The 18952-nt window shown below is 36.4% G+C and overlaps 1 protein-coding gene across 21 annotated transcripts in view; it reads left to right on the top strand.

Annotated features, from left to right (window-relative positions):
- LOC120634428 (calcium-dependent secretion activator) overlaps nucleotides 1-18952 on the top strand; it is a 98003-nt gene that overhangs the window by 7514 nt on the left and 71537 nt on the right. For 19 of the 21 annotated variants that reach the window (XM_039904984.1, XM_039904970.1, XM_039904966.1 and 16 more), the window contains exons 2-4: nucleotides 10244-10323; nucleotides 16975-17061; nucleotides 17458-17551. In XM_039904984.1, the coding sequence (XP_039760918.1) occupies nucleotides 10254-10323; nucleotides 16975-17061; nucleotides 17458-17551 (251 nt within the window). In that variant the 5' untranslated portion in view covers nucleotides 10244-10253. Of the gene's footprint in view, nucleotides 1-10243; nucleotides 10324-16974; nucleotides 17062-17457; nucleotides 17552-18952 lie in introns of those variants that run through there. The other 2 variants (XM_039904983.1, XM_039904978.1) reach the window with 1 other exon arrangement.

The raw sequence follows: 18952 nt of genomic DNA, 5'->3' as shown, positions 1-18952 counted from the left end.
ACATCAGCACATGCTTGGCACTAAAGAATCGCTTATTAGGGACTTTTTAATTTTTTTTGTCTATATATTCGCTTATTAGGGACCTTTTTAATTTTATTTATATATATATTTTTTTTTTAAATAATTTATACTATTATAAACCACTGACATTTCCAATGTAGCCAATGTAGGTAAGAACACTTTAATTAAAAATTTACAATTTAATTTAAAACTAATGAAGCATTGAAAATACAGTTGTGCAGAATAATAATATTTTTTTATAATGCAGGCATTTTCAGGTAACTAGGTTATTTTAATTTTTTTTAATTTTTTATTTTTTGGGACTTTTATCCAACACGGATATGCCAGTCCATCATCCTTTAGTTAACTAGAAAAAGTGCAAAAAACTTAATTATTATATAAACAACATACTTGAAACCTTTTGTGGTCGGGTGAGAGAGAAGGCACGTTAGAGTACCTACGTCAAATCTGTTGATGTTTTACCTCCGCATAACATCGAGTCGCTCCAAATTGTATCTGCTATATTCCAGGACATCATCTCAAAAACAAATATATTAAATAAAAAAAAAAAATTCAAACACTACCACGTTTTTGACACACACTCACACGCATATTATAAACACTTTTTTAATTATTTTTTTGTAAAATTGTGACAATGTCAGTTCCTTGGCAAAATCTGTGATTATAGAAGTATAGTCTTTGACAATATGATTTGGCACCTGAAAGCCAGAAAAAGCAAAAGAAAAAGAAGCAGAAGTCTTTGACAATAGAACCTTGATAATATTCAAACTAATTCATCATATTGCGACCTACACTATGATGACAATGAGAAGGGGTTAAGGCCGTAGTCCACCACACTGGCCCAGTGCGGATTGGTGGACTCCACACCTTTGAGAACATTACTCAAAGATGTGCAAATTGAGGAGTGGGTAGGAGCTCAACTTCACTTTCGGGGGACCGAGTTCGAACCCCAGCACGCACCTCTAACTTTTCAAAGTCATGTGCGTTTTAAGTAATTATAAATAAATAAATAATAAATAAATATACTACGACAATACACACACCGCCACCTAGTCCCAAAGTAAGCGTAGCTTGTGTTATGGGTACTAAGATAACTGATGAATATTTTTATGAATAATATACATAAATATTTATAATATACATATATACACCCAGATACTGAACAACATTCATGTTCTTCACACAAACATTTTCCAGTTGTGGGAATCGAACCCACGGCCTTGGACTCAGAAAGCAGGGTTGCCACCCACTGCGCTAATCGGCCGTCAGTAATTAAAATATCAGTATTAATTAGAGTTAAATTAAATATGGTGGAATTATGACCAGTGGACGACTATTAGTTAATATTATTACTTTATAATCGTTAACTAAATTTTCCTGGGTTTTCCCAATTTCGCCAGCCGAGTTACCCCACCGGTAATTAATTTTTCGACTTAATTACACTACCCGTGAGTCATGGCGCTTGTAGATTATAACAATAAGAGTTTGTTGTTACGTGAGGTAAATTAGTTTTCCCCTCACCCAAAATGCTGTCGTTTGTCGTGTCGTGTTGTTTGTTTTTCTTTCATTTAATCTCTATTTTGAACGAGACGATCATTCTCATTTTCCGATTGGTTAACGCCGGTAGACGCATAACGGCGGGAACCAATCAAATTGCTTGGATCCTAACTGGACGGCTGTAAGTTTTGGCGGGAGACTTCAGAAGAGTCAGGGAGTGAAATGTGAGGTTGCGAAAAATAAGTTTATATTGTCATAGTATATTAAGTAAATTAATAAATAAATAAATATAAATAAATAAATAAATATACTACGACAATACATACAACGCCATCTAGCCCCAAAGTAAGCGTAGCTTGTGTTATGGGTACTGAGATAGCTGATGAATATTTTTTTATGAATATAATACACATAAATACTTATAATATACAGATAAACATTCATATTCATCACATAAACACTCTCCAGTTGTGGGAATCGAACCCACGGCCTTGGACTCGGAAAGCAGGGTCGCTCCCCACTGCGCCACTCGGCTGTCAATTAGATTAATTTAATGAAGAGATATTTTTATGCTACGTTTATTTCCTCTGGCCTCATCGCTATCCTACAGTTCAAATACGCCATATTACGTGTTGTGACGTCACTACAAGTTTATGCTCGAGGATAAACCTGAGGCGTCAGCGCTGACTACTGAGATGGTCAGGAACTGAGTGCCGAGTGATAGATTTTTTATCTATTCGATCGCGTAAAAGTTAACTAAGCATTCATTCGCATTTATAATATTACTAGCTCTTACTAGTTGTAAAGTTTCTTAGCTAGGACGTGATACAAAGGACAAACATACAAACAGCCAAAAACTTTTGCAAGGATTATCAACTCACTAGCTAGCCTGCGTTCTTTGCCCGCGTTTGTTAAGATTTTTTTAAACTCATGGGAACTGATTATTTTCCTGGCTTATGTTACTCTACGTCCTTTCAACTAACTATATTTTAAAAATATTGTCGTTTGGTTGCTTAGTTAGAACGTAAACCAGGGACAAACAAACATAGAATAGAATATAAAAACTTTATTGCAACGCAATACAATAGGAAAACCACAAGAAAAATTGGCGCAGTGAGCAGGATCCTGCTTTCTGAGTCCAAAGCCGTGGGTTCGATTCCCACAACTGGAAAATGTTTGTGAGATGCACATTAATGTTTTTCAGTGTGTGGGTGTTTATCTATATTTTTATGGGTACTAGTCTTTATGTATATTATTCATAAAAATATTCATCAGTCATCTTAGTACCCACAACACAAGCTACGCTTACTTTGGGGCTAGATGGCGATGTGTGTTTTGCCGTAGTATATTTATTTATTTATTTATTTATTTATTATTTATAACAGTAATAGTACCTACGTAGTGCTATGGTGCAAAGGCATATACTTGCGTATTTGTAGTATAAAAGATTTTAAACTTAGAATACGTGCATACCACGATAATATTTTGTTTTTGTCGATATTTCGAACCAGTTGAATGGATCGTGGTCACGACGATAGTCACGGACAGAATATGACTACTCGCGTGCTTAATCTGACTTCCCGCTAGTCGTCACATAAAGCCCGTAAAATCCAACTTGAAATCTCGTACCTCCGAAGTCCTTTCGTGACCACGACCCACGCAACTGGGTCAAAATATCGACCAATCCCAAAATATTACCCTGGTATGGTACATACCGTTAAACTAAATTTAAAAAATGATGTAATATTAGTATTGATAATACGGGTAAAATATACGGATGGAGTCGTGCAGTGCAGCTATAGGAAAAATAGAGAATTCACTTATACACGCGACTCCGGCCTCATATATTATTCATACGAGTGCAGTCATCCAACTTATTGCGATTGAAATTGGTCGCTTATATATAACATATGTGTGTGCTTTCACGTAGGTATCATTGTAGAGCGCATGCGCGATAGATAACCCTGCCGGTCTGTTAGTGAAAACGGGCAGTAATTAGAGAACAAGGCAATGCATAGCAAGTAACTCCTAAACTAACGATATCCCTACGCATACATTTGACTGTTAGTTATCACCTAAGAGTTGGTGAAACGTTGTTTTTTTTTGTAGACAGCGATTAAATTATTAAGCATTCGATTTAAGCGATTCCTAAGCAAATCGGTCACCTCATTTCTGATTTGATCACTCCTAACACAACTGTTTCCATTGGCCGATGTGACTCTGATTACGTTAGTCATGACTGGCAAAACGCACGGTTCGAAGACTTTGGTCTTTAACAACTGAGGCAAAATCTAGTGTAATTGCACTACATTTTGCCTCTACATCACCATCTAGCCGCAAAGTAAGCGTAGCTTGTGTTATGTTTACTAAGATGACTGATGAATATTTTAATGAATAATATACATAACTTATAATATACATATAAACACCCAGGTACTGAAAAACATTCAAAGTTCATCACACAAACCTTTTTCATTTGTGGTAATCGAACCCACGGCCTTGGACTCAGAAAGAAGGGTCGCTGCTCTCGGATCGGCCGTCAAATATAAATGATGAATTAAGGTAGATTAAACACAACGAGTAGAGAGGTATACTATATTTATATTAAAATCCAACAGAAAGCCTTTGCTATTCGCCAACAACACGTTTAGAAGAGTTCGTATTAAAATATTTACGACCTTTGTCTAAAATAAGAACGAGCGTCGCGTTCCTAGCTCCTTGAAACTTTTAAGTGGACAGGCATGGAGTAGCAAGTGCATTTTATAAAGCTTTTGACACATTTATCTCAGTCTTCGGTAGTAGTAGTAGCTTTTGAGACAGAGCTCGTCCCGGGAAGTATTACCGCCGTGCTTATTTCTGCCAAGCAGCTGTGTTGCAATGCTGTGTTCTGGTCTAAAGGGCGTGGTTGCCAGTGTTATTAATAACTAGATATGAACCGCGTGAATTTCGAATGCAGCGTACTGCTACATCGTCTACACCTATAATCATACATGAGATTTTTGACCAACATTTTTTTATATTCCGTAATAAATATATTTTTTTTATAAAAAGTATCACCATTAAAAAAAAATAGTATTATTATTCGCCAATAGATGTCAGGAAGAGTCATATTTTTCAGTTTAAATTGGGACTACCCAAACGCCACCTTTTTGTTATTATTCTTCCAATAAAAAAAAAAAACACGAATAAAATGACATTTTCTAAAAATTAATCCTAGCTAGATCAATTTATCGCCCCCAAAACAGATTCCAATTATATATATATATATATATATATATATATATATATACAAGAATTGCTCGTTTAAAGATATAAGATAGTAACACTGAGTCGACCGTTATTGTTCTGATCGGCGTTTCAGTCATTGGTCTTCTCGCGAAAAGCTTCGACCAACATCTTAAGAAGCTTTCGCTTGGTTGTTGGATCAAGGGTCGGATACAGAAGGCAGTATTCCTTGAAATGGCGCGTATTGTGAGGAGGTTCCTCACTCTGGAGCCCTGACCGCTGGTTGCTTGGGCATTCAAAAGCCCCGCAAGCGGAGGATGGATGTTTTTTTTTTATAAATTTTTAATAGTGTTTTTTATTTTATTTTTAAGCCTTGTTAAGAATTTAAAAAAATAAAATGATAGAAAATATTTTATAATAATAAATATACTTCGACAATACACACATCGCCATCTAGCCCCAAAGTAAGCGTAGTTGGTGTTATGGGTACTAAGATGACTGATGAATATTTTTATGAATAGGCAATATACATAAAATACTTATAATATACATATAAACTCCCAGACACTGAGAAACATTCATGTTCATCACACAAACATTTTCCAGTTGTGGGAATCGAACCTACATAAATACAGTAATTATAGGCACATATTTTGTTGGACGAGTTCTTTGCATGCCCTACAAACTGTTGTTCTGGTCATAGGCCACGGTTTTCCACTCACCGTCAGGTGGGCCATCGGCTTTGCCCGTCAATTAGTACTAAAAAAAGTGTGTGTCAGCTCCGACGCACGACTGGAGTTTACTCCTTAAGTACGAATGTCGAAACATACACAAAAAGAGTTTATTTAACTGAATAAAGATTAATACCATATGAAAGGGTAAATTAAAAATCCTGTGCAATTTATTCACACTCGGCGGAAGTGTAACTTCTTAAAAGTAGCCTACGAGAGATTGAGGTGAATGTAGATTATCTGAACTATTAGGATTAATGTAATGTTTATTTATTTTATTATTTTTTCCTAACGCCGCTAAAGAAGTATACGTTCAAAAAAAATTTATACTGCCTTGTTGATCCAGTGGCTAGTAGGATGGACTTAGGCCTACGAGGCCCTGGATTCTATACCAGGGCCGGCGAAAAATCTTTAGTTTTTCTGATAAGAAATTCTACATCTGTTAAGAATGTTTCTTCTCTGTTAAGAATATTTCAATTTCTGTCAAGAAAACCATCGGTCCTAGTCATTAAATACATATCAATAATACCCGGACTATTATAGTATGTCTGTATGTTTAATACCTTTATTTAACTCAACCTAAACCTGTCTGCTTCATCTCGGTAGAACCTGCCTTCCAAACTGTTTCTAGAACCACTACAAACAGTTGTCTTGACGTTTCAAAAGTGGTTATATTAAGCCTACTTTATTTGAATGAAATTGAATTCTGAATTTTAAGCTCCGGCTAGTCTAGCTAGTTCAAAACCTAGTGCTATGTACCTATACCTCATTGCATAGCACATTGTACGCTCATGTTTTATTCATGCAGCTATGCAGGCGACCGGGTTATTGAGAATGAAAATTTTCCACATTAATAGCAGCCTACATCACGATAACTATTCTATAACCTATCTACTGGTAGGTTAGAGCTTGAATAGTTTATTTTGGGTTCATCGTCATCATATCAACCCATTAACGGAGCAATATAGGGCACGGGTCTCCTCATATAATGAGAAGGTTTAAGGCCGAGTCCTCCAAGCTGGCCCAGTGCGGATTGGTGGACTCCACACTCCTTTGACAACATTATGGAGAAGTCATGCAGGTTTTCTCACGATGTGCTACTTTACCGTTAACCTAAGTGTTATTATAATTACTTAAAACGCACATAACTCAGAAGAATTAGCCTGCTGGGACTCTAACTCGGCCGAGAGATGCTAAAGTCCTGGGATATCACCGCTTTCTTATTACTGGGGAATTGATAATAATTTTTCGCCCGACCCGGATATAGCTTGTGTTATGGATACTAAGATGACTGATGAATATTTTTTATGAATAATATACATGAATACTTATAGTATACATATAAACACCCAGACACTGAAAAACATTTGTGTTCATCACTTGCACATATTCCATTTGTGGGAATCGAACCCACGGCCTTTGACTCCGAATCACTGGATCTACCTAGGATCAAAAAGGCATTATGACTGGAATAAATGTGTCAAAAGCTATATAAAATGCACTTGCTACTACATGCCCATCCACTTTAAAGTTTCAACTGGAGTTGAGAACGCGACGCTCGTTCTTATTTTAGACAAAGGTCGTAAATATTTTAATACGAACTCTTCTGAACGGTAGCGTGTTGTTGGCAAATAGCAACGAAGGGTTTTAGTTGGATTTTAATATTAATATGATATACCTAAAACCTAAGTTATGTGCGTTTTAAGTAATTAAAAGATCACTTGCATCAACGGTGAAGGTTTCACAACTTCATCGTGAGGTAACCTTTATGCCTGAGAGTTCTACATAATGTTCTCAAAGGTGTGTGGAGTCCACCAATCTGCACTGGGCCAGCCTGGTGGACTACGGCCTCCACCCCTTTTCATTGTAGGAGGAGACCCGTGCTCTGTAGTGAACCGGTAATGGGTAGATGTGATGATAGATAATATATCTCCCTACTCGTTGTATTAGATCTATCTAAAACCATTATTTGCATTGTACTGGATTTTGCCTGCGACTTTGTCCATAACGATTATACGTTATAGACAAAGTAATACATACCTAAAAGTATATACCTCTATCTCCCTCTATACTATTTGTATTCAATCCTCGTAATACGACCTTCCTGGCATATCGGTGAGTGCTGTGTTTTTAAGTCGGAGGTCCCGGGTCCATATCATTTATAATTTCTCAATTTCCTTCACTACTGACAAAGTCGTGCTGATAAGCGATTAAGCGTCCGGCAGGGTGATGACGTATCTTGCGACAGCAATGCGACAGGCGTAAATCTTGCATTCATTGCTGTCAAACGTCACTTTTGTTTATTTATTGTATGGAAAAGTGACGTTTGCCAGCAGTGATTGCAAGATTTACGCCTGTCGCATTGCTGTCGCGAGATACGTAATCACCCTGCCGTTACGATGTCTACTGTTGATTTTAGTTCACGTAGAACTCGGCGCTACGGCGTAGACTGTGTCTACAAGGATTTCGTTCGTCCACTAAGATGGATTACATTACACTATACTTTACAAGTGTAATGACAGGTACATGAGACTTTACATCTACGCCACAGTTTCATGGACACAGGGCAACATTTTGCGGGATGTGTTTCTTGCATGCCTGCGAAGTATTGCTCTGTTTATACACGATGGTTAAAAAGTATTCTCCGTTCTTCCAACTATTAAACTCCTTTGAGGGGTTGAAACTCTTTTACAACATGATTCCTAAGGTAATTCTAGACCTAGCAATGCATACATTAAAATGTGTAAAAACGCATCTAATAACGCGATGGTTAAAAAGTATTCTCCGTTCTTCCAACTATTAAACTCCTTTGTGGGGTTGAAACTCTTTTACAACATGATTCCTAAGGTAGTTCTGGACCTAGCAATGCATACAATTAAATGTGTAAAAACACATCTAATAACGCGATGGTTAAAAAGTATTCTCCGTTCTTCCAACTATTAAACTCCTTTGTGGGGTTGAAACTCTTTTACAACATGATTCCTAAGGTAATTCTGGACCTAGCAATGCATACATTTAAAAAATGTGTAAAAACACATCTAATAACGCGATGGTTAAAAAGTATTCTCCGTTCTTCCAACTATTAAACTCCTTTGTGGGGTTGAAACTCTTTTACAACATGATTCCTAAGGTAATTCTAGACCTAGCAATGCATACATTAAAATGTGTAAAAACACATCTAATAACGCGATGGTTAAAAAGTATTCTCCGTTCTTCCAACTATTAAACTCCTTTGTGGGGTTGAAACTCTTTTACAACATGATTCCTAAGGTAGTTCTGGACCTAGCAATGCATACATTAAAATGTGTAAAAACACATCTAATAACGCGATGGTTAAAAAGTATTCTCCGTTCTTCCAACTATTAAACTCCTTTGTGGGGTTGAAACTCTTTTACAACATGATTCCTAAGGTAGTTCTGGACCTTGCAATGCATACATTTAAAAAATGTGTAAAAACACATCTAATAACGCGATGGTTAAAAAGTATTCTCCGTTCTTCCAACTATTAAACTCCTTTGTGGGGTTGAAACTCTTTTACAACATGATTCCTAAGGTAATTCTGGACCTAGCAATGCATACATTTAAAAAATGTGTAAAAACACATCTAATAACGCGATGGTTAAAAAGTATTCTCCGTTCTTCCAACTATTAAACTCCTTTGTGGGGTTGAAACTCTTTTACAACATGATTCCTAAGGTAATTCTAGACCTAGCAATGCATACATTAAAATGTGTAAAAACACATCTAATAACGCGATGGTTAAAAAGTATTCTCCGTTCTTCCAACTATTAAACTCCTTTGTGGGGTTAAAACTCTTTTACAACATGATTCCTAAGGTAATTCTAGACCTAGCAATGCATACATTTAAAAAATGTGTAAAAACACATCTAATAACGCGATGGTTAAAAAGTATTCTCCGTTCTTCCAACTATTAAACTCCTTTGTGGGGTTGAAACTCTTTTACAACATGATTCCTAAGGTAGTTCTGGACCTAGCAATGCATACATTTAAAAAACACATCTAATAACGCGATGGTTAAAAAGTATTCTCCGTTCTTCCAACTATTAAACTCCTTTGTGGGGTTGAATCTCTTTTACAACATGATTCCTAAGGTAATTCTGGACCTAGCAATGCATACATTTAAAAAATGTGTAAAAACACATCTAATAACGCGATGGTTATTAGATGCGCGCGCGCGCTTCATCTTAGGCTGCAGTCAAGCACTTGTCTAAATATTAAAAATAGAAATGTTGGAAGAAAGCAACTACTGAGTTTCTTGATAATATCTCCTTTCCGAACCGGTGGTAGAGTCACAACAAACAGACATACTTGACGTTTCAAAAGTGCTTTTTTTTTTAATTAAAAGAGGCACCAATGACGCTCGCCCTTTTCATCCTTAATGTCATAGCATTTTATTTTATTTATGTATTTATCAAAGAGATTTGTATTATTGCGCTCTATGTGAATTCCCATGTTATTGGTTATGGTAATAGGAAATAGGTAAAAGTATATTAAGATTTATAAAAGCTACACTATCGCATTTTAAGTATTCTGTAATGATTCTTGTTCTCTAGTATTTCGGAGTTATGTGCGTTTTTAATTTATGCGGTTAAATATCACATACTTTCATGGTTAAGGAAAACGCATCGTCAGGTTTTTGGAGTTTTTTTCGTTTGAGGCGGAAAAAATCCTTTCCGACTTTTGCCTAATGGCAATGTGTATCTACCTGATCTACCTGATGATGAGGTAATGAACAAATATTGTTTCAGAAGCGGCAAAATGATCGACCCGAGCTCATCCGAAGAGGACAGTGATGATGAACACAAGAAACAACCGACTAAACTACCAGGTATTGTACTTTTTTTTTTTGGCCCAATGGAAAATCTTTATTGCTACCTCTGACCCTTGGGCAGGATGGAGGTTATGAGGGAATCCCCCCTCTAAAGGGTTATAACTAAACTAAAAACCACCACAACGGCATGGCCCTATTATTGGCTTTGTTATACGCCCGGGGAACTTGTTGTAGGTATTATGTTTCACTCTTTTGTTTTTATTATTTACCAGCGTCTGCCCGCGATTTACCCCGCGTTTGGTTTTTTGTTTTTTAAAAGCTTCCCGTAGAACAGTTTATTTGAGAGACTTCTTAATCAAGTGAATCCCTATAAAAAAGTGTTTTATAAATTTATTTTTTTATTTTTTTATTTGTGTAATTTGTTTTGTTTTAAATTACACTACCTGCAGTCTGTTATCCTCATGTTATGATCGCTACTAAGCGATAAGGCCGCCTTTTGTATACTAGTTCCGTCTGGTTTTTTTTTTGTAGTTTTCAAATAAAGAGTATAAATAAATAAAAAAAATCGAAACCGACAGGATTTCAACCCGTGACTCTCTGGCAATCAAGAACTGATGCAAATAATGTTTTTATAAAAATGGAACATGATACTTTTTTAAATAAAATAATAAAAATTGATGGAAATATACTAGGTATGTTTATTTATATTTTATTTAAACTCTTTATTTGTACACCACAACACAGTTAGGAATATAAAGGGCGAATAGAGAGAAACACATACGCATGTCACGGATAGCGGAGACCAATGGCTCAGCGTGTGTGGCGTTCACCAATATTTCTTCAAAATCGCTCCTAAATCGCCCGACACGCTGTGTTCCGTGGCCAGCACGTTGACTTATCTGTCATTATGAAATAATAAATAAATAAATACACTACGATAATACACACATCGCCATCTAGCGCAAAGTAAGCGTAGCTTGCGTTATGGGTACTAAGATTACTTAATATTTTTGTGAATAATATACATAAATATTTATAATATACAGACAAACAACCAGACACTGAAAAACATTCATTTTATCACACAAACCTTTTCCAGTAGTGGAAATCGAACCCACGGCACTGGACTCAAAAAGCAGGGTCGCTGCCAACTGCGCCAGTCGGCCGTCAAAATATAGACTAATAAAACAAATATTGGATAGAAGCAGGCGTTACTTTGCGGAAATCCATGATATATTATGAAAATTAAAAATTAAACCGGATCATCCTCAGGAGATGTTGACTTAACAATTATTCATTGTAACAATTATTCATTGTAACAATTATTCATTGTAAAGTGAACATCTCCTGAGGATGTTACGGTTTCGGAGTGAAACGTGCGTAGAGGGTACATTGCGGAGGATCTGTTTGGTGTGCAGTATACGGATTGAAGTAATTATAAATTACACCATACAGTTTCTCCTGCTGTTCGCGGAGTATAAGTAAATTAAGCTTAATTTTCTTAATAATTTTGCCTCGAAGAAATCGCTATGTAGCGATAACAAATTGTACTCTCTTGATATGTATTTATATCTCTGTAACTACTTTTTTTCTTTGGTGTACAATAAAAGTGTATTCATTAATTCATTCATAATTTTCATAATAAAACAAAAACAAAGTCCTTCTGTCGTTTAACAAAAAAAATGTAATATGAGAGCGGACAGTTCTTTATGCAGGTATGCAAGTTTTTCTATATCACATTTTTTCTCTATACATCACATATCTGCGAGACAATAGGCTTTTGTTCGACGTCGACCTATCGGTATATCGTGGGGCTTCATATCAGTCTACGAGTCTAAGGAGTTGATAGGGCTGGCAATTATTATCTGATTGGCATAGCATCTGAAGAGGTTTCTGAGGGTTTTAACCAACTTTGTATACCTACGAGTCACTGAGAACTGCTGAGAGTAATATTCATTTTCTTCGAGATTTAGTGGACACTATCGGAGTTCGGTAGTAATGAAAACAAAATATATGAAGTATCGTTATAATTTGTTCTTAGGTAAGTTACAAAATTATATGTCCAAGCAAATCAATAATGTTAACTTAAAGGCGCGGCGTGGAGTGCGAGTTACCGTGATGCGTACCCGTGTTCCATCTGGGGCAGAGTCTCGAACACACTGGCGAATCCCGACAGCCAAACTGGAATAGCTCAAAGGCTTCTTTTTATCCCAGAAAAGCAAACAGCTTCTACAGGATGACATTTTTTTCCACATTTGTCTTTAAAAATCAGCGCCACAGAGTTTTAAATTGACGTGTTTTTTGGATAGGTATAATTGAAATATTACTAATACTAATCTCAGAAAATGCTGTTTTTTTTTTTTTTGGATTGGTAGTAACAATTATGGCTATACAACATCACGCTACGACCTATGGCTACTATCGTTAATGAGAAATGTTGCAATAACTGCAAAAAATATCCTTTTTGAGAGATTCGGATGCGTGCTATGCGTGAACGGTAAACGTTACGCCAAACGACGGAAGTATGAAGTAAATACATCGGAATTGTTGTTTCTTTAAAGTATTATAAAACAGTCCGCGGCAACATACGACTATTTTTTTAAGTCGATTCATTCGCGGGCGAAGTCGCGCGGGTCCGCTAGTAAATAATATGTACCGGAGCTATGGTGATACGCTCGACCGTAACAATAGGAAGATCTTCCTCCGAGAGGATGATCATGCTCGGGGACCGAGGTCCGAACATTCATCTTTGGAAGTTGTTTATATAGTCAGTTTTTAACACTTCGCTAGTTCGATTGCTACAAATATAAAGCATAAAGACAAGCAATAGATACTTTGCGGAACTCAACGATATCCGAGTATTATGAAAATTAAGCTTAATTTGCTACACTCCTCGAAAAGCATGAGAATCAGTACGGTGCAATTTTTAATATATTTTGTTGAATTATGAGACGAGAAGATGCACTAGATATTATCTCAATGATTTTATTAATGTTTGGGAAGACACTGGTCCCTATGATACGGGATTACCTAGTTTCCAATTCAAAGGTCACAATTCCAAAGAGTTTTTCTAATAAATATTTTCTATTTCTATTACTATATTTTCACACCAAACAAGGCAATGTACTCTCTGCGCACGTTTCGCTCCTCAGGAGATGTTGGCTTTAAAATGAATAATTGTAAAGTCAAAATATAGTATGGGAAATTAAGCTTAATACATAATAAAGCAAATAGAAATCAATAACCCAAACTTGGACATTAAATAATTTAATACTTTTCTAAAAACATCCCCTATTCAACCCTTCGTGGGTGGAACTACAAAAAGAAAGGGAACTCACTTTATTTATAACTGAAAGACGATTTTTGATGGATAATATCTAGACAAATTATGGGCATTTATACATACTTAAATTTCATATTTGACGCAAGTTTGAGAATTATTTTGAAAAACTGTGAAACACGTGTAACGTATCTTATTTTGTCACCAAAATCACAAATAGAAAACTCCATAGATATCTTTAAAAATTCCACACTTCCACACAAACTAACTAACCCCGTTTTTCAAAGGAGTAACCGTTAGTTGTAGAATGAAAAAAATATTAGCTTATACCTCTACGAGTAGTCTCACAAATTTAAAACTTTCACGGTCAGCAAAACGACAACACATTATTAGGAATACCAATTTTATGAAAACAGATACTTTTAGTAATTGTCTCAGTCATTTATTACAACGATAAAATAATATTGTAATGTCTAATGGCCGCGCTGGCCTAGTGCGGATTGGTAGACTTCACGCGCTTTCGGGAACTCTCAGGAATGCAGGTTTCACGTTTTCCCTCGATATACAATTGCTTTAATTAAAATCGACATAATAAAGTCAAAGTCAAAGTCAAAAATATCTTTATTCAAGTACAGGTTAAGTTAAGGCCCATAGGTGGTTAACTTTAGATGCGTACATAAGAATTACACGGTAGTGAAATGATAGCGATAACCACATTCGTAAACTTAAAACTAAAGCTACGAGGGTTCCAAACACGTCATGGTCAAAGAAGAAGCCCACAACAAACTTATCCGGGTGTTTTTTTTTGTTATCACCATCTCACAATGTAATTTTAAATTATTAGAAGAGCAACCTGTTTAGAGCAATTATTCACACCCAAGCTAATAAATGAAGCAAGATAAAATTATGTATTCATCCACTTGTTAAATTAAAATCATGCAATACCACGTATCAGTTTAAAATCTAATCTCGCTAATAGACTCTAAAGTATATTAAGTAAAGTACGAGAACGTGTATTAAAGAAACCGTATATACGTGCCATTTAGTAGATTGTTCCTGACGTAAACGTTTCCGCTGGCGTACTGCCAAATCAGTAGTGAAAATCTTTGCTAAAAGAATGTAATACGGGCAGAAAATACTAAACAGTGAAGTTTCGTAGAATCATTCAAGACTGGTTAATACGCGGGGATTTACTGTTTTCCCGCGGCGCAAAAACCAATTTTCCGGGATAAAAAGTACCTATTCTATGTCCACGAATGCTTAAATGAAAAAAAATATATAATTTGAAGGAAATGTAAAAGAATTTTTTTTAACCAACAGTGTCAAAAATACCACTGTTTGATAAAGATTGTCTAACTATTAAAATTTAGATTAAGTTGTTAAATATTCGTACAGTAGATATATACTTGCGAACTCGCCATCCTCGCGATAAACGCAAAGTATCTAAGAGGATGGCTAATGTTATTGGAAAATGTTTGTTAAAATTTAATTTGAACAATAAAAAAAAAGTGACGGCTTATTTTCATATACTATAGTAGGTTCTTACTTTTAAATTCAACAAAATGGTTATCAGCATCATCGTCATCCTATTACCGGCCCACTAAAGGGTCTCATTAGGGGATAGCCATTATTCCTCTGTAAGATACTTAGAATCAAGAACATACAGAACCCTTGGAACCTCTGGAATGCCCTTCCAGCTTCCATTTTCCCCAGTGAATACAATATGAGTACGTTCAAATCAAGAGTGAATAATATATAATAATAATAATGAATAGGCGTCTTCTAGGCAAGCGCGCACCACCTTAAGCTGCATCGCTTACCATCATGTGTGATTGCAGTCAAGCGCTCGTGTATAAACATAAACATACAGAACCCTTATTCAGCCATTATTGCATGTAGTGCGTTGCGTGCAAAAACAGTGGAAACGCCCCGCGCACGTCTCGTTTAACACCCGCGAAAGGTTACTAGCTCACAAACTTTACTCATTTTCCCCATTTTATGTTTAACGTTTAGAACATAATTACTGTCAACTGCTAAATTGCTAAATGGAGTGACCGCCTGTTCGAGAAACATGACTAAAGTGGAGTGGTTTTGATGCTTCAATGTTAGTCGTGTACACGGTTTCTGTATGTTCTAAATTCTGTGTTAAGATACCTAGATACGTGAAAAAGTATAGTAGATTATGTAAGTTTGTTTGTTCTACCATTACACCTAAATGCCTGAAAAGACTTGGATGTATGAGGTTTCGTTAGAATCCATATAGCATCCCACCGGCTAGAAAGTTTTTTTTAATAAACTCAATATGGCGAATCTTCTAAATCCTTCTGCCGAGAGATGTGATGGTGATGATGATGAATGATTAATTTGAATGTGAGGGTGAAGACAGATTCTATGAGAATCAGCCTAATATAATCAAATAAATAAATAAATATACTAAGACATTACACACACCGCCATCCAGCCCTAAAGTAAGCGTAGCTTGTGTTATGGGTACTAGATGTCTGATGAATATTATTATGAATAATATACACCAGCTAACCCGTGCAACTTCGTCTGCACCAAATCAAACGAATAAAATGACATTTTCTAAAAATGAATCCTAGCTAGATCGATTTATCGCCCCCGAAACCCCCTGTACACAAAATTTCCTGAAAATCGTTGGAGCCGATTCCGAGATTCCAATTATATATATATATACAAGAATTGCTCGTTTAAAGATATAAGATAAATACTTAGAATATACATATAAACATCCAGGACACTGAGAAACATTCTTGTTCATCACACAAACATTTTCCAGTTGTGGGAATCGAATGTGTCGTGTTATTATAAAAATTAAGCTTAATTTGCTATACTCCGCGAACAGCAGGAGAATCTGTATTGTGTAATTTATAATTACTTCAATCCGTATACTCCACACCAAACTGATCCTCGGCAATGTACCCTCTACGCACGTTTCGCTCCGAAACCGGAACATCCTCAAAAGATATTGACTTTACAATGAATAATTGTTAAAACGGTTTTTAAGTGCGGTTTTACGTGCGTAGAGGATACATTGCCGAAGATCTGTTTGGTGTGGAGTATATCGAATTGAAATATTCATAAATAACACCATACAGATTCTCCTGCTGTTTGCGGAGTATAGCAAATTAAGCTTAATTTTCATAATATATTATGGAATTCCGCAAAGTAACGCCTATCCAATATTTTTAAACGGTGAAGGAAAACATCGTGAGGAAACCTGCATGCCTGAGAGTTCTCCATAATGTTCTCAAAGGTGTATGGAGTCCACCAATCCGCACTTGGCCAGCGTGGTGGACTACGGCCTAAAGCCTTCTCATTTGGAGAGGAGACAAGAGGAGATGGTTTGATGATGATGATCAAATAAGTAAATAAGGGTTAACTAACAAAAGCTTTTCCTTCCACAGTTGTACCCCCAGGCGGACTCGCTGGGGGTAGACCTTCAGTTAGAGGGAAACCCGAACTACCAAGAGGTTCTACAGCTGGCCTTGCAGGTAAAAATAATTGATGTTACAACCCGCCATACCACATTAGAGCAGCATGGTGGGTACTTGATGCATATAAATTTATCTTTATTCCTAACTAGCTGTCCCGGCGAACTTCGTACCACGTATTATTGTGTACCATCATGTGTATACCATGTGTATGTGTTAAGATTACCTGGCAGAGATCACTTTTAGTGATAAGGTCGCCTTTTGCTTTAAATAATAATTTGCAATAAAGATGTTTAAATAAATAAAATAGATATAGATTATAATCTGGAATTCGTATCTGTTAAAACTTTAGTTTCTTAAAAAATATATTTTTTTGGTATATTAGATATTTCCGAACATCATAGGCCAGTTTTTCAACATTATTCGTCATGACTGTTATGCGTTTTTTTCCCGCAGGGGCGAGCCCTTTGACGACCGCGCCGCTCGCTGCACCCCTCCACCCCGCGACCCGACAAAGGGAGGCAGCCGCTCTTGCACCCCCACAACACGCGTGAGTACTGCGGCAACACTATGAAACACTTTTCGGATCATTTTCCAACAAGCTCTTATGCCCGCTTTCACCAACGACAAAAAGGCGATGCCTAGGTAAGTATCGCCTAGAAGATTGCTAGGCATGCGTTTACTGGAAGCAGCATTTTCTGTGCTACTACTACCATCTATTGCGATCACCAACCGGTCTGCCAAGTGTTTTGATTATATGGGCACAACTCTCCCGTTCGGAAAGGCCTTTAGTCCAGCTTTGGACTATTATGGGCAAAATTAACGGTAACCGAACTGAATTCGTTTTTCGTTTTAGTTTTCCTAATCCTAAGGTTGCCTGGTAGAGGTCGTTACTTAGCGATAAGGCCGCCTTTTGTATCCTACTACATTGTCGAAGTGTTTGTTCTTTTTGACGTGACAAGGTCTTATAATTCGATGGAGCCGGCTGCACGCACGAAAAAACATGACTCATGCGGCGTTACCACGCTCTTAGGCGTTCTATGTAAGGAAGCTTGAAGTGCAAGCGAGAGCGCGGAACGAGCGACAGAGAGAGCACAGTCGGCCTCCGCAGCGTTTGGCAGCGTGCCTCTTTCCTACTTGAGTGGGCGATGCGTCCGCGTGGACAGCTGCTATACAATAATACATTTACATGTTTTCGTCAAGTTTGACATCTTGGAGATGTCTCTTAAAAAGTTCAAAGTTTGTATTAAACGTAAGCTTATAGAAAAGTCCTATTATAGTATAAAGGACTACGTAAACGATAAAAAAGCTTGGGTGTAAATTATTGCTCTAACCAGGTTGCTCTTCTAATAATTTAAAATGACATTGTGGTGACAAATGAGATGGTGATAACAAAAAAAAAAACACCCGGCTAAGTTTGTTGTGGGCTTCTTCTTAGACCAGGACGCGTTTGGAACCCTCGTAGCTTTAGTTTTAAGTTTACGAATGTGGTTATCGCCATCATCTCACTACCGTGTAATTCTTATGTACGCATCATAAGTGCCACCTATGGGCCTACTTGAATAAAGATTTTTTTGACTTTGACTTTGACTATGAAGTGCAGTCAAAAGTGTAAAAAAAATTACATAATCGTATTTATGCGTACAAATAAATGTAACTTAATCAATTCAATTGTGATTTCCAATTACCTCCTTCTCTATATCAATACAAAATATCTATCAAACAAATAAAATTAAAATTTTCTTTTGAAAAATGCAACTATTCCATCAGTATTTTCTTATGACTTTGTCACGTTCAACTATAGTCAGTAAACCGATTTTACAGACAACAAATTTTTTTTTTGTTTTTTTGAATGATCATGTGTACAAAGAAAGAGTTTAAATAAATAATAAAAATATAAATGTACGACAAAATTGGTGACATTTCACTTAGGTACTTTATAATAATATAT

Source organism: Pararge aegeria, chromosome 24 (assembly GCF_905163445.1).
Source record: "Pararge aegeria chromosome 24, ilParAegt1.1, whole genome shotgun sequence".
Classification (NCBI taxonomy): Eukaryota; Metazoa; Arthropoda; class Insecta; order Lepidoptera; family Nymphalidae; genus Pararge; species Pararge aegeria.
The sequence above is the reverse complement of the archived record's forward strand: the minus strand, read 5'-3'. Positions and strand labels throughout refer to the sequence as shown.